Raw genomic sequence first — 12,559 nt, 5'->3', positions numbered from 1 at the left:
AATGGCTATCTAAAAATTTTGATTGGATATGTTTGGGGAAAAGGTGGGCGTGAGAGGGTTGCCCTCAAATCACTTTCGACTATTAAAAAGGGTATTAGCCCTTTAAATTTTAAGTCGAATGAGCCCTTTTTCAAGTTTTTACGACAAAGATTTCAACAAAAACCTTATATGCCCCCAGGGCATAACTTATAACCCTTGCCCTGAAGACTGTGGGGGAGTGTCCTGCTCAAAGGTATAATTTCCTGAACTTTGAGCGTCATGGGACAAAATGGCTATCTAAAAATTTTTATTGGATGTGTTTGGGGAAATGGTGGGCTTGGAAGGTGTGTTAGTTGCCTTCCAATCACTCTCGAGTATTAAAAGGGGCACTAGCCCTTTGAATTTCCAATCGAATGGGCCTTTTTTGAAGATTCTACGACAACGCCTTCTATAAAAACCGTATATGCCCCCAGGGTATAACTGACAACCCTTGCCGCAAGGGTTGCAGGGGAGTGTCCTCCTCAAAAACATATTTTCTATCTTGAAATCAACTACGCTGAACAAAATGGCTATCTCAAGATTTTGATTGGATGTGTTTGGGGGAATGATTTCCCGTGGGGGGGGGGGCTAGTTGCCCTCCAATCACTTCGGACTATTAAAAAGGGTACTAGCCCTTTGAATTTCCAATCGAATGAGCCTTTTTTGAAGTTTCTACCACAACGTCTTCTATAAAAACCTTATATTCCCCCAGAGCATCACTTACCAACCTGGCCCTGACGGCTGTGGGGGAATGTCCTCCACAAAACATAATTTCTATCTGGAAATCAACTACGCTGAACAAAATGGCTATCTGGAAATTTTGATTGGATGTGTTTCGGGAAATGGTGGGCGTGGAAGGGGTGTTAGTTGCCTTCCAACCACTTTCGACTATTAAAAAGATCACAAGCCACTCCAATTTCCAATTGAATGGGCCCTTTTTGACGTTTCTACGACAACTTATTCGATACGAAGTGCCCTTCTCTAAAGGAAAAAAAATAATAAATGATACATTGTGCCAACATCTTTCTTAAATGCCCTCAGGGCATGACTTAAAACCCTTGCCCCGAGGGTTGTGGGGGAGTGTTCTCCTCAAAAATGTATTTTCTATCTGGAAATCAACTAGGCTACGTTGAACAAAATGGCTACCTCAGAATTTTGACTGGATGTGTTTGGGGGAATGATGGGCGTTGGGGGGGGGGGCTAGTTGCCTTACAATCACTTTTGACTATTTAAAAGGGCACTAGCCACGCCAATTTCCAATCGAATGAGCCCTTTTTGAGGTTTCTACGACAACTCCTTCGATACGAAGTGTCCGGGTATGGAAAAAAAAAAAAAAATCATTGTGCCCACATCGTTTTTTACTTAGGCAGCGCTATCGCGCTGCCTATGATGGACAGTTATCTTTATCTTTATGGTACTAGCCTACATAGCTCGTTTTTCAGTTTTTACTGTCATTTTCACTTGATTTGAGAAAATTGGCTCCAAAATCCCCCCCCCAGGATTTCGAAGAAACTACGCCACTGGTCTTCTGTGTTTATTTTACTTGAAATTTTTCTAGAAGCGAACCAATTTTATTTTAGATGTTTTATGTGACATTGAGGACACTCAAATTATTTGATTTTTACGAAAATAAATAAATGTTTATATAAGTCCCCATCCAATTGATAAAATTTCAAGTAAAATTAATCCTTCACTAGTTCATGACAATTCTTTATAAGCTGGCTTCACAAGTAGTGAGAATCATTCCAAATAATAAAAAGAAGCAGTTGACAAGAAACATGTATCTTATCCCTATTAGAATAAATTCTTACATGGAAAAAGTCCTGCTTGTTGGAATGGTCCAGGAGGGAGTCGATCTCTCATTTCTCGGTGGATTTCTTGTAGCATACTTTTGATTTCTAAAGAAAAAGAATAATAGGAAATTAATCGCACAAAATGTCAGTAGAAAAAAAAAGAACGAATCAAGTCTGATAAACGAATTGTCTTATCTTCTAAAAAAAAATCTCTTTAACCCATATAAATATGCAGAATTGTTTTCGGTGGGGGGATAATAATGAAAGATTATTTCACAATTTGAATTCCTGCTACTTCAGAAAATTCAGGATTTTGGAAGAACTCGGGTCCTATCCCCTCCCCCCTGCGTACATCTCTGGTTTAAGCAGTAATCTTATGTTGCAAGGGCCACTTGGGCACTACCTTAGGGTCTTTATAACGAGCTTCAATTTTTCGAAAATATAAGTAGGGACAAGGATTCTTTTCAATTTTTTCATGGTAATACAAGAAAAGGGATTTTTCGAAATCTAAGAAGGAGGGGGGGGAGTAATTCTTTAAATAAAATTCTATTTTTTTATTTTTTTCAAAAGAAAGGGGGACAATCGCGTCAGTATCGATGCTTTGGACTAAATGACTCATCTCACAACCCATTCTTCCCTCCTTTCGCACTTTGCCCTATTATTTCCCTGTTGCTTAATCAAACAGTTCGTGGTAACGAACTGTAAGTAAGGAGCGACCCGGCTCAATGGTAACCGAAACTCTAGAAAACGGGTTATTGATACCAATAGATATATCAAAAGAATCAGATTTCAATGCTGATTTCAAATATATAACTTTCATCAAGTTTAGTGCTACCCATCAAAAGTTACGCGCCTGAGAAAATTTGGTGGATTTTCAAAAAAAGGGGGAAAGACCCCTAAAAGTTATAGAACCTTAATGAAAATCACACCATCATATTCAGCGTATCAGAGAACCCTATTGTAGAGGTTTCAAGCTCCTATCTACAAAAATGTGGAATTTTACATTTTTTGCCAGAAGAAAGATCACGGATGCGTGTTTATTTGTTTGTTTGTTAGTTTGTTTGTTTGTCTGCTTTTTTTTTACCCAAGGGTGATTGTATCAACCCAGTGGTCCTAGAATATCGTGGGAGGGCTCATTGGAATGGATATTAAAAGTTCTAGTTCCCTTTTTAAGTGACCAAAAAAATGTAGGGTAACTAGGCCCCCTCCCACACTCATTTTTTTCCAAAGTCACCCAATCAAAATTTTGAGATAGCCATTTTGTTCAGCATGGTTGAAAATATGATAAATATGTCTTTTAGGATGACTTAATCCCCCGAAGTACCCAGTGGGTGGGAAAAACGTTATGAAATTTACCAAATTTTAACATATAGTTTTGGGTTTGGGTAATTATACAGAAGTTTTCAGGTGGTTTTTTTTCTGGTTGGGGGAGGTACGGGTGGGTCGGTGGTTATGTTGGAGGATCTATTCATGAAGGAATTTTTCATGGAGGAAGGGAAATTGCCATGAAGGGTGCACCAGACTTGCCAGCAATATTTATTGGTTATTGAGAAGTATAGAACCATTTTCAGGATGGATTTTTTCTGGAGGGGGGGGGGGGCTAGAGGAGGGGTTACTCTGGAGAATATGTCCGGGGAGGCTGTGTGTTTGGGGTAAGGGACAGTTCTAGGAAGGGGGCACCGGATTTACAAGCATTATTTAAGAAACGATCAGAAATTAAATAAAAAAAAACAAGTTTTTTCAACTGAAATGTAAGAAGGAATATTAGAACTTAAAACGAACAGAAATTATAACGTATGTGAGGGGGTTCTCCCCCAAGTCAGTACCTTGCTCTTTACGCTACAGTTTTTTTTTTAGTGATTTCAAAAGAGCTATCTATTCTAATTAAACGGCTTTTGTGTTTCAGGGGTTTCTGATTAATATTTTGTTTTTACTTTTAACGTAATGAGCGTGTTATTGACTAAGGGGAGAACCCTTTCATATAAGTAATAACATATACGTAATAAAAAAAAACAATAAAAAAACAAGCGATACGGCTCAATAGTAATCGAAACTTTTAAAAACGAAATTTTGATGTCAATAAATGTATCAAAAGAATGTGTTTATAATGCTGATCCTAAATATATAAATTTTATTAAGTTTAGTATTACTCATCAAAGGCTACGAGCCTGAGAAAATTTACTCGATTTTTTAAAGAGGGGGAAACATCCCCTACAAGCGAAAGAATTTTAATGAAAATCACACCGTCAGATTCAGCGTATCAGAAAACCCTATTACATAGGTTTCAAGCTCATATCTGCAAAAATCTGCAACTTGGTATTTTTTGCCAGAAGAAAAATATACGAATATAGAAGTCAGTTACGTAAGTTAATTTGTAAAGACATCCATTTAGCAAAAGAAAAGTAAAATTTTTATACAAATAAAAGCTGCATTAACTAAAAAACGATCAGAAATTAAATAAAAAAAACAAGTTTTTTAAACTGAAAGTAAGGAGCGACATTAAAACTTAAAACGAACAGAAATTATTCCGTATATGAAAGGGGCTGTCCCCTCCTCAACGCCTCGCTCTTTACGCTAAAGTTTTTTATTGTTTTAAAAAATAAAGTTGTGAGACAGAGTCAAACTTTAGCGTAAAGAGCGAGGCGTTGAGGAGGGGACAGCCCCTTTCATATACGGAATAATTTCTGTTCGTTTTAAGTTTTAATGTCGCTCCTTACTTTCAGTTTAAAAAACTTGTTTTTTTTATTTAATAATTATTAGGATCAAAGCAAGCAACGGCTTCTCTGAATAAAGATTTTTATCTTTGGATATTTGTGTACATGCGCATTATGCAGAAGCTGAAGATATGGCGTGTCAACCACTTGCGTTATTTTTTACCTATGAAACCTTACAGGAAGCGTTCCAATCCCTTTGAACTGGTGTCTGGTCAATATCAAAATGTCCAAAATCTAAATGTTTAAGGCAAAAAATCTTTTGTCAACTTTTTATAAATCAAGACTAGTTATCCATCTTACTGATATAGACCCTTCAGACCCCACGTCCCTATTGTCCCCTTGTTTGCCATTTCATTCACATTTTACCTAATTTTCCTATTTTCCCGCTAACTTTTTTTTTTTTTTTTTGAGGTACTGGGGACGAAATTTTCTTCCTCTAAGAGGTGAGGTCCCCAAAAGAAATTCTTGTAGATAATCCAGCGTTTAAGTTCCGTGCCACAGCGAAAGTTAGTTGAATTGGGTATGAAATGTCCAAAAGGAGATTAAAAGCGTAACAGTCTGCTAAGACAGAGAGAAAGTTCAAAATAAGCTTTAATTTCCCATTTTTGGAGGCAAGGGGTGTCTCAAAGCTTCGCGTGTAGATTCCTTTGAGAAGAGCACCATCTTTATAAGTCTTGTGGGGGTTTACAACTAAGCTCTAAGTAACTGTTTTAATACCAAACACATAAACCATAACTTATGGTCCATAAGCTTGATTTAATTATTATTATTTTTTTGTCTTTTAATGTCGGCTTATACAACTCATGGTGATTCCTTTCTTCTGAATTAATTTCTGTAAGATGTTTTTTCTGTGTAACCTGGATACATCCATGTACACAGAAGGGGGGGGGTTCCACCTCCCCACAAAAATATAAAGCCTTCTGGAGTTTACTGGCACTTCTTATTAAAATCATCTGATGATTTTGATTTACTCTTAACCCTGTCTCTAAAAATTTAATTATTATTAGTTTTTTGTCTTTTAATGTTGGCTTCTACAACTCATGGTGATTCATTTTTTCTGAATTAATTTATGTAAGATATTTTGTCGTTGTAGCCTGAATACATCCACGCACACAGAAAGGGGGATGGGGTCCACCTCCCCAAAAAAATCTAAAGCTTTCTGGAGTTTATTGGCACTTCTTATTAAAATCATCTGATAAATTTGATTTACTCTTAACCCTGTCTCTAAAAAATCTTGCGTACGTGGCAGGCCGGGTGGAAGATATTCGGCTAAACATTATAAAATATAAAGACACTGAAATATTTAAACTTCCGCTCCATTTCCCTTAGGCTAAATAGCCACACTACCTCAACAAAAATTCTTCCCCCCTCCTCTTCAAAGAAGAAAGAAAAAAAAATTGGCTGTAAACAACTACGGTACAATATGTCGTGACAGAAATTAAAGGTGTTCGATATCCGTCAAAAAGAAAAATCTTAATATACCGATCTAAGAAACATTCAGTAACTCTCACTGAAGAAATCAAATACAAAACGGGAAGGGCAAACCCAGCAATTTCCCAAACACTAGATTCTTAAGAGTTTCCCCAAAAGAAAGTTGGGTTTTCCAAAATCATCTGGAAAAATAACGGTTTGTATTCTGGAGTACCCCAATTTTATTGGGGTACAATGTCATAAAAATGGCCGTAGTATTTATAACTTAAAATAAGGAAGGTAATGGTACTACTTTTATTTCTTTAGCATGTTTCTTTCAGAAGAAGCTAATCGCTAAATATTTACCAAAATATTTTTCATTTACCTTTATTTGCTATTGTTTTATTGTTAATTTTTTTATATTCGTTTTAGTGTAGGCATATTGAGTTTCTTTCATGAAAATTTCGTGTTTTCTGGCCTTGTTAGCTAATTTGCTTGACTAGTCACATGCTTGACTAATTTGCTAAGAACCTAATTTGCTTGACTTGACTAATTTGCTTGACTACTCACTACGGTGAGTTTTGGGGATTTTTTTTTAGGTTCTTAGGTTTTCGAATTTCGTTTGAAAATTTAAGATTTCCCAAAAGAAAATCAGGCTCTCTAAAGTCTTCTAGGAAATTAACAATTTGTATTTCAAAGAACCTAATTCTCACAAAAATAAAAAAACATGTCAGACTTAACTCTTGCTCTATGTTAAGGCAATTTACAATCTACTTTAACACAATTTAAACCACCAAAAAAAAAACCCTAAGAAAACCCTATTCTCTGGATACATTTACATTCTATACCTATCATTACCTCTCACTGCAAAGCCAGATGCAAAGGTATTATAAAGTCCACAATGCTATGACTGAGTCGTCAAAATTAGCCCCCAATTTGGGTGTCAAATTTTACCTACCGGACTTTATTATTAAGTCAATACTGGATGAATACCTCAATCAGGCAATAAATCTGACAACTTTTCAGTAGCAGATATTTGACATTGTAATCCGGGGATAATTCCAATGGTGTTGTAGCTATTGAACACTGTCCGGAAATGAGGGTCATTTTCGTTAATACGTTTAAAGAATAGATAATAGGCACTTTCCAGTAATTGGTCATTGAAGGGTGGTATCATCGTATTTAAATATTCTGAAAACAGTAAATGAATAGGAGGGTTAAATTTTCCAAAAAAAGTATACTTTGAGACTAAAAATATCGGATCTTGTGCATTTTAGAAGTTTTCTTAGAAACGAGGGAAGAAGCTTTAAAACAAATCTCTGTGACAGAAGGCTCCTATTCCCCCTTTATTCGTTTGAATGACTATATCAATCAACTAGCTCTGCGGAAAACGTGGTTTTATTTTACTTTCTAATGCTATAATAAAAGAAAGGTCAAAAGGATTTAAGTTGCTTTTTACTGTCGAAGAATTATAGGTCACCAAAAATCGTTGTTTTATTTTTATTTATTTTTTTTGGTAATCCAGCTTGGACTATAAGAAAAAAAAAATGTTCCAGGATTAGGTGAAAAGAGGACATAAAAATATATCCAGGTAGATAGTTACTTGGTCGTTTTGCTGTCATGGACACCAACACATAAAATTTAGGGGGGATGGGCTAGCGATATTTTTAAATTCTTTAATGAAGATTGAAAAAAGGTATTTTTCAAGATCTATGGGGGATATTTTCTTAGATTTTTTTTCAATGAAATACAAAAAGGTTTTTTTTTTTTTTAATCCAGGGAGCCAGTCAATTCTTGAGGGCAATTGCATCCCCTCCCCCTAATTGGTACCAGAGCATGTTGTAGAAGTTGCTTGTTCCAATGGATGTTACTCTTTGTTTTTTCAGAAGATCATAGACAGCAGTGAGATTTCATGGACACGAATTTTACTCGAGTTCTGTATCTGTTTTGTTTGCTTGCAGCAGGAGGCCTTTCCGTCTCACCCGGCATCCAAACGAAGCTTCTCAATGAGGGTCTCCCATGATGGCCGATCTTGTGTTAATTCTTCTGCAAACTTTAGCCATTATTTGTCCCATCTGTGGCCAAATATACAGAATCCTACATCACGCTCCAGATTTTGCCTAACAAGCGATCGCTAATTTCTAATTGCCCTCCTTTTCTTCTACGCCATATTGATAAGGGTTCAACGAGAAGTATCTGTTTAATGAGGCGTCCGTTGGGGCGACGTCAAACGCGTCTAAAGCCAGCGGAGCTGGATGACGCTTAATGTTTTGTTGATGTTGAAACAATGTCGGCGGATATTGTCATTCAAAGTCTGATCTGATGTTCGGAAGCGTAAAATTGAACATACGGAACGGTGGTCAAAAACCCCCAGAGGACTTCTGGGAGCTCCTTCGACGGACCACGATTCAGCACCATCGAGTAGGTCTGCCCTCACTGTCGCCTTAAATATGCTTTTCTTTGTTCGCAAGCTAATTTCAATACGGACTCGATATTTTCGAAGCTGAGCAAAAACTGCTTGAACTCTAGATGTTTTTCTGTTGACATATTGATCATAGCCTCCCTTCAAATCCACCTCAGATACCAGACAAACGAAGCTGACAACTTTTTCAAGCGGGGGACCATTAAAAGTTATTTAGTAATCTGTAGTAATGTTAAAACGAAGAAATTTTGTTTTCTTCTTATTTATTCGTAGGCTTAGGTAGCCTGAAAAATGCGCCACTTCATCAAGCATTTGCTGTGCTGAGTTTGAGTCCGATGGAAGAAGGATTACGTCATCTGCGTATTCAAGGTCCCCCAAATTAGCACTTCTACCAACTACTATTCTTTCAAATCCCCGTAGGACATGATAGAGCATCCAATCGATACACTAGTTAAAGAAAAATGGTGAAAATATACAGCCTTCTTTCACCCCCTAATCCCCATCGAAAAAGGGCGACTCACCCCATGGACTCTAACTTGGGATAAACATCCTTTGTTTTAAACAAGCAGGACATTATAACGGTGGCTGGTAACCGTAACTGTAAATCAACACTCTGAGAGTTTCCAAGCTCCGTTTAGAGAGAGAAAAAGAGGCTCCTAAAGCGTTCAATGTTTTCTTAAGAATCGTATAGCATATTTAGAAAAATTTAAAAATGAAAATATTTTCACTTGTAAGAAAAACCTTATGGGACTCCAATCCGTTTTTACTTAACTCAAAATTAGAGATGGTTAAGCAAATACAAATTAAAAAATTCAACTTATTTGGTATGGGAATAACCTAGTAGCAATTTTGTAGAATAGCAGTAATAAGACTATTTTACACGAAACCTTGTTTACTGATTCAAGCTAAACCTTCGTCTAAAGATGACCAATATTGCTTTGAATAAGCAGAACAAATCATACTGTGTGGCAACCGGAATTTTAACTCGGAAATCCGGGAAAACTACTGGCATTAATTGAGGAACCCCCAAGTTCTAAGTAAATATGTCATAACTCTTTTTGATACATGGAGACAAGCAGTCTCCTAGAATAGAGCTTAACCCTCCTGTCTTCTCTATTTGGACTAGGCCTTCTGTTGATTTACACCTTGCTGTCAAAAATATTGACGAGTCCATGTCCAATGTCAATCATAGTAAAAACTACAGGTGGAATGTTTGAACTGGGATGGTAATTATCGTTTTTAGAATGACTTGAGGTGTTGATCACCCTATTAGGGTCTGTCAACATCTTTTGGCTTAGGCTAATAGCTAGTCTCTTGGGTACTTTTTCAAATCATCTATCAAATATTTTTCAAATCCAAGTTGGTAACTAAAATAAGATCTCTTGTGCACAGGAATTTTTTCGGAGTGAACCCAGAAAATATAAAGGAAAAGCTAGGTAGAGTTCGATTTTTTACATTTTTTATTATATTTCTGCGAATTGGTTAAACAATAAAGTCTGTCTAATTCTATTTGGACTCCGCCCCCCCCCCCACTTTTTTTACAATATGTAATATCGATCATTAGGCCTCAGCATTTTCGAGGGAATGTTTGATAGATAAATTAGTAGCCTTTATGAAATAAAACAAAAGTGAAAAGAAATTGTTCAATGCCTAGGTGTAGTTGGCCCTCGCCTGCCCTGTTTGCCTTTACGGTTGTTTATAAGACTCTTACGCAACCATATAGAAATACATATTATCGTTAAGCTATGAACAACTTGTGTGGTAAGTCTAGCTGTAAGGTTTCCCAGAGTTAATCAAAATCCAACTTCCCCCTAAACAAAATTATGGGTCTATGCTCCCCAGCCTCAAATGCTTCAATATGCCCCTGACTACAGTTAAGACCTGTCAAAATAAAGTGGACATACGAAGGAGAAAGGTCAACTTCACTGCATTCTTCTTTTTTTCAAAGCTTACATAGACTAACAACTAACAATGAATTTGAAAAAAAGAGATCGAAAAAACAAATATCAATAAAGCAAAAACACAAGTGATATGGCAAAGGTAAAAGCAAAATTAAAAGAAATAGATTCGGCAAAACTAAGTATGTATACAGGAACAGGGGCGGATCTAGAGCAAAATCTTGAGGGGGGGGGGCGCAATGCGACAAGGGCACCAATGAGCAAATTCTTGGGGGCCCAATGTGACAATTCCAATAATTGACCAAATTCACAAATTTATTAAAAAAAAGAGTAAAAAAAAAAAACAGGGAAAAAAGGGGAAAGCGCCAGAAAAAAATCCCTCCAGCCCTTCCCTGGATCCGTCAGTATGCAGAAGGTTATCCTTCATAGAGTGGGAGGGGGGCAGGTCCATCCAAGGAGGAAGGAAACTTGGGAGGTTAGTATTAAAAGTCAAAGTTTGTCGCGAAAATAAACTTTTAGATATTTCGAAAAGACCTTGAAATTCCTCGAAAATGGTGATTGAACGAAAGGAAAAGTGCACCATTGGCATAATCATGGCCGAAAATCCTGTACAGGAGAATTACAGTCCCAACATTGAATTAAAAGGAAAATCCCTTTTTTGCATGGGTAGCACGGAAGTACCTCTTTCCTTCATTTTTTTCTTCTACCAAGGTTAGCAGGCTACCGCAAAATAATAAAGAGGCGTTAAATGGCATTTTTTAAAAGTACTATAAAGATCCAAGAGCTTTTTATAAATTCGCCTCACTAACTCCATGGAGCCAAATGGCACAATTTGCTGAGAATTTCAATGGGAAAGCCTGGTAAGCTTAAAAGGCAGAATTATTATCTTCACGCTGGAAAATCTTTAACTGGACGTTTATGTTTACAATTCATTTTGATGAAGCCATCTTAAGGTGCTATGCGGACAATAGCAATTGTACGTTTGGGTGCTATTTCTGGAGTTAAAAGGCTGGGAAGCACAAAAAGGATGCTATTGTAATCTCCACTGTCGAAAATGTTTGATTGGATGTTTACAACTCCCCCTCTTCTCCACCCCTCCCATCTACCATGGGGAGCGAAAACTAAAAAGAAAAGCACACTTTGAAAAAAGAAGCTATCTAATGAAAAAAAAATGATTTTGGAATAACAACTTTTGTATACAATTATCTTAACAGTAAAAGTTAACCGTGAAAACAGTTTTTGAAAATTTCGAAAGAGCTTGAAGCGCTGTTAATTTTTTTAATTTTCCAACGGTCTCCCCTAAAATCGTCGAAAACTGTCTAAGAGCTCATTTGAAGGCTAACGATGACGTAATTTGCTTAAAATAAGTTTGTCTCGGCAAAGCCATCTTAATGTGGGATTTGGCACCTTGGGATTTTAAATGTCATTTCTGGAGTGAACAGGGTTGGAAGCACTGTCGAAATACCATTGAAATCTATGTAACCAAAAGTTCTTAGCCGGATTCTTAAAATTCCCCTCTTGAATGCCCCCCTCCCGGTTCCCTCAATAAGTAAAATTAAAACATGGGTTTTGAAAAGAAATATTTTTATTCAAACTTGAAGCCTGCTAAAGAATGGTTGTAACTATTTATTTTTATCCGAACAGTAGAATTAAATATCAAAATATTAATTTCGGGAATTTCGAAAAAAAAAGTGTTTGAAACCCTAGGGTGTGTTTTTTTTTCAGCAATAGTCGGACACTGAGATATAGGAGCGTCAAAATATGTGACGGAGAAATTTTGGCGTCAGACACAGGCCCCGTATTTTGGGCCAGGAGGAAGGCACTAAACCCCCCCTCCCCAACTAAATTAAGAAAATTTACTATTTTTAACCTCGTATTCTTCATAATAATAAAATCCCTATGATCAGTCATGGTAAAATATTACAGTCCAAGAAGCAGTATAGTTTCCCATAAAAGTTAACAATTTTTTGAAATGTTGCACTAAAAAACAGGAACAACAATATTATGAGTAAATTTTATTAGTTATACATCTACAGTTCTTTTATATGTACTTTAATTTTCCAAAAATCACTATATATTTCATATTGGGGAACATTTCGTAAATAATTCCATTTTTTATCGGCAACTCCTCAAAGATACCGAACACATAATTTTGTGGGAAATTTTAAGAGAGGTGCGGTGTGGAACTCCTTCAATGCCCTGCCCTATTTTAACAAAATCTCATGTTAACTTTTAAGTGTCTCAACCCAAATTTACAAAAGATCATTTTGTAAGGTCTATTGTGTATATATTTGAAACACCAAG

General features: G+C 36.5%; 1 protein-coding gene across 1 annotated transcript in view; it reads right to left on the bottom strand.

The window, feature by feature from the left end:
* Positions 1-12,559, bottom strand: part of LOC148950619 (uncharacterized) — a 150,533-nt gene that overhangs the window by 128,768 nt on the left and 9,206 nt on the right. Inside the window, exon 3 of the mRNA XM_089091675.1 lies at positions 1,830-1,916. Within this exon, the coding sequence (XP_088947801.1) occupies positions 1,830-1,916 (87 nt within the window). The remainder of the gene's footprint in view (positions 1-1,829; positions 1,917-12,559) is intronic.

This window comes from Artemia sp. Qi Xiang Cuo, chromosome 7, assembly GCF_049724085.1.
Source record: "Artemia sp. Qi Xiang Cuo chromosome 7, ASM4972408v1, whole genome shotgun sequence".
In the NCBI taxonomy this organism is placed as follows: domain Eukaryota; kingdom Metazoa; phylum Arthropoda; class Branchiopoda; order Anostraca; family Artemiidae; genus Artemia; species Artemia sp. Qi Xiang Cuo.
The sequence above is the reverse complement of the archived record's forward strand: the minus strand, read 5'-3'. Positions and strand labels throughout refer to the sequence as shown.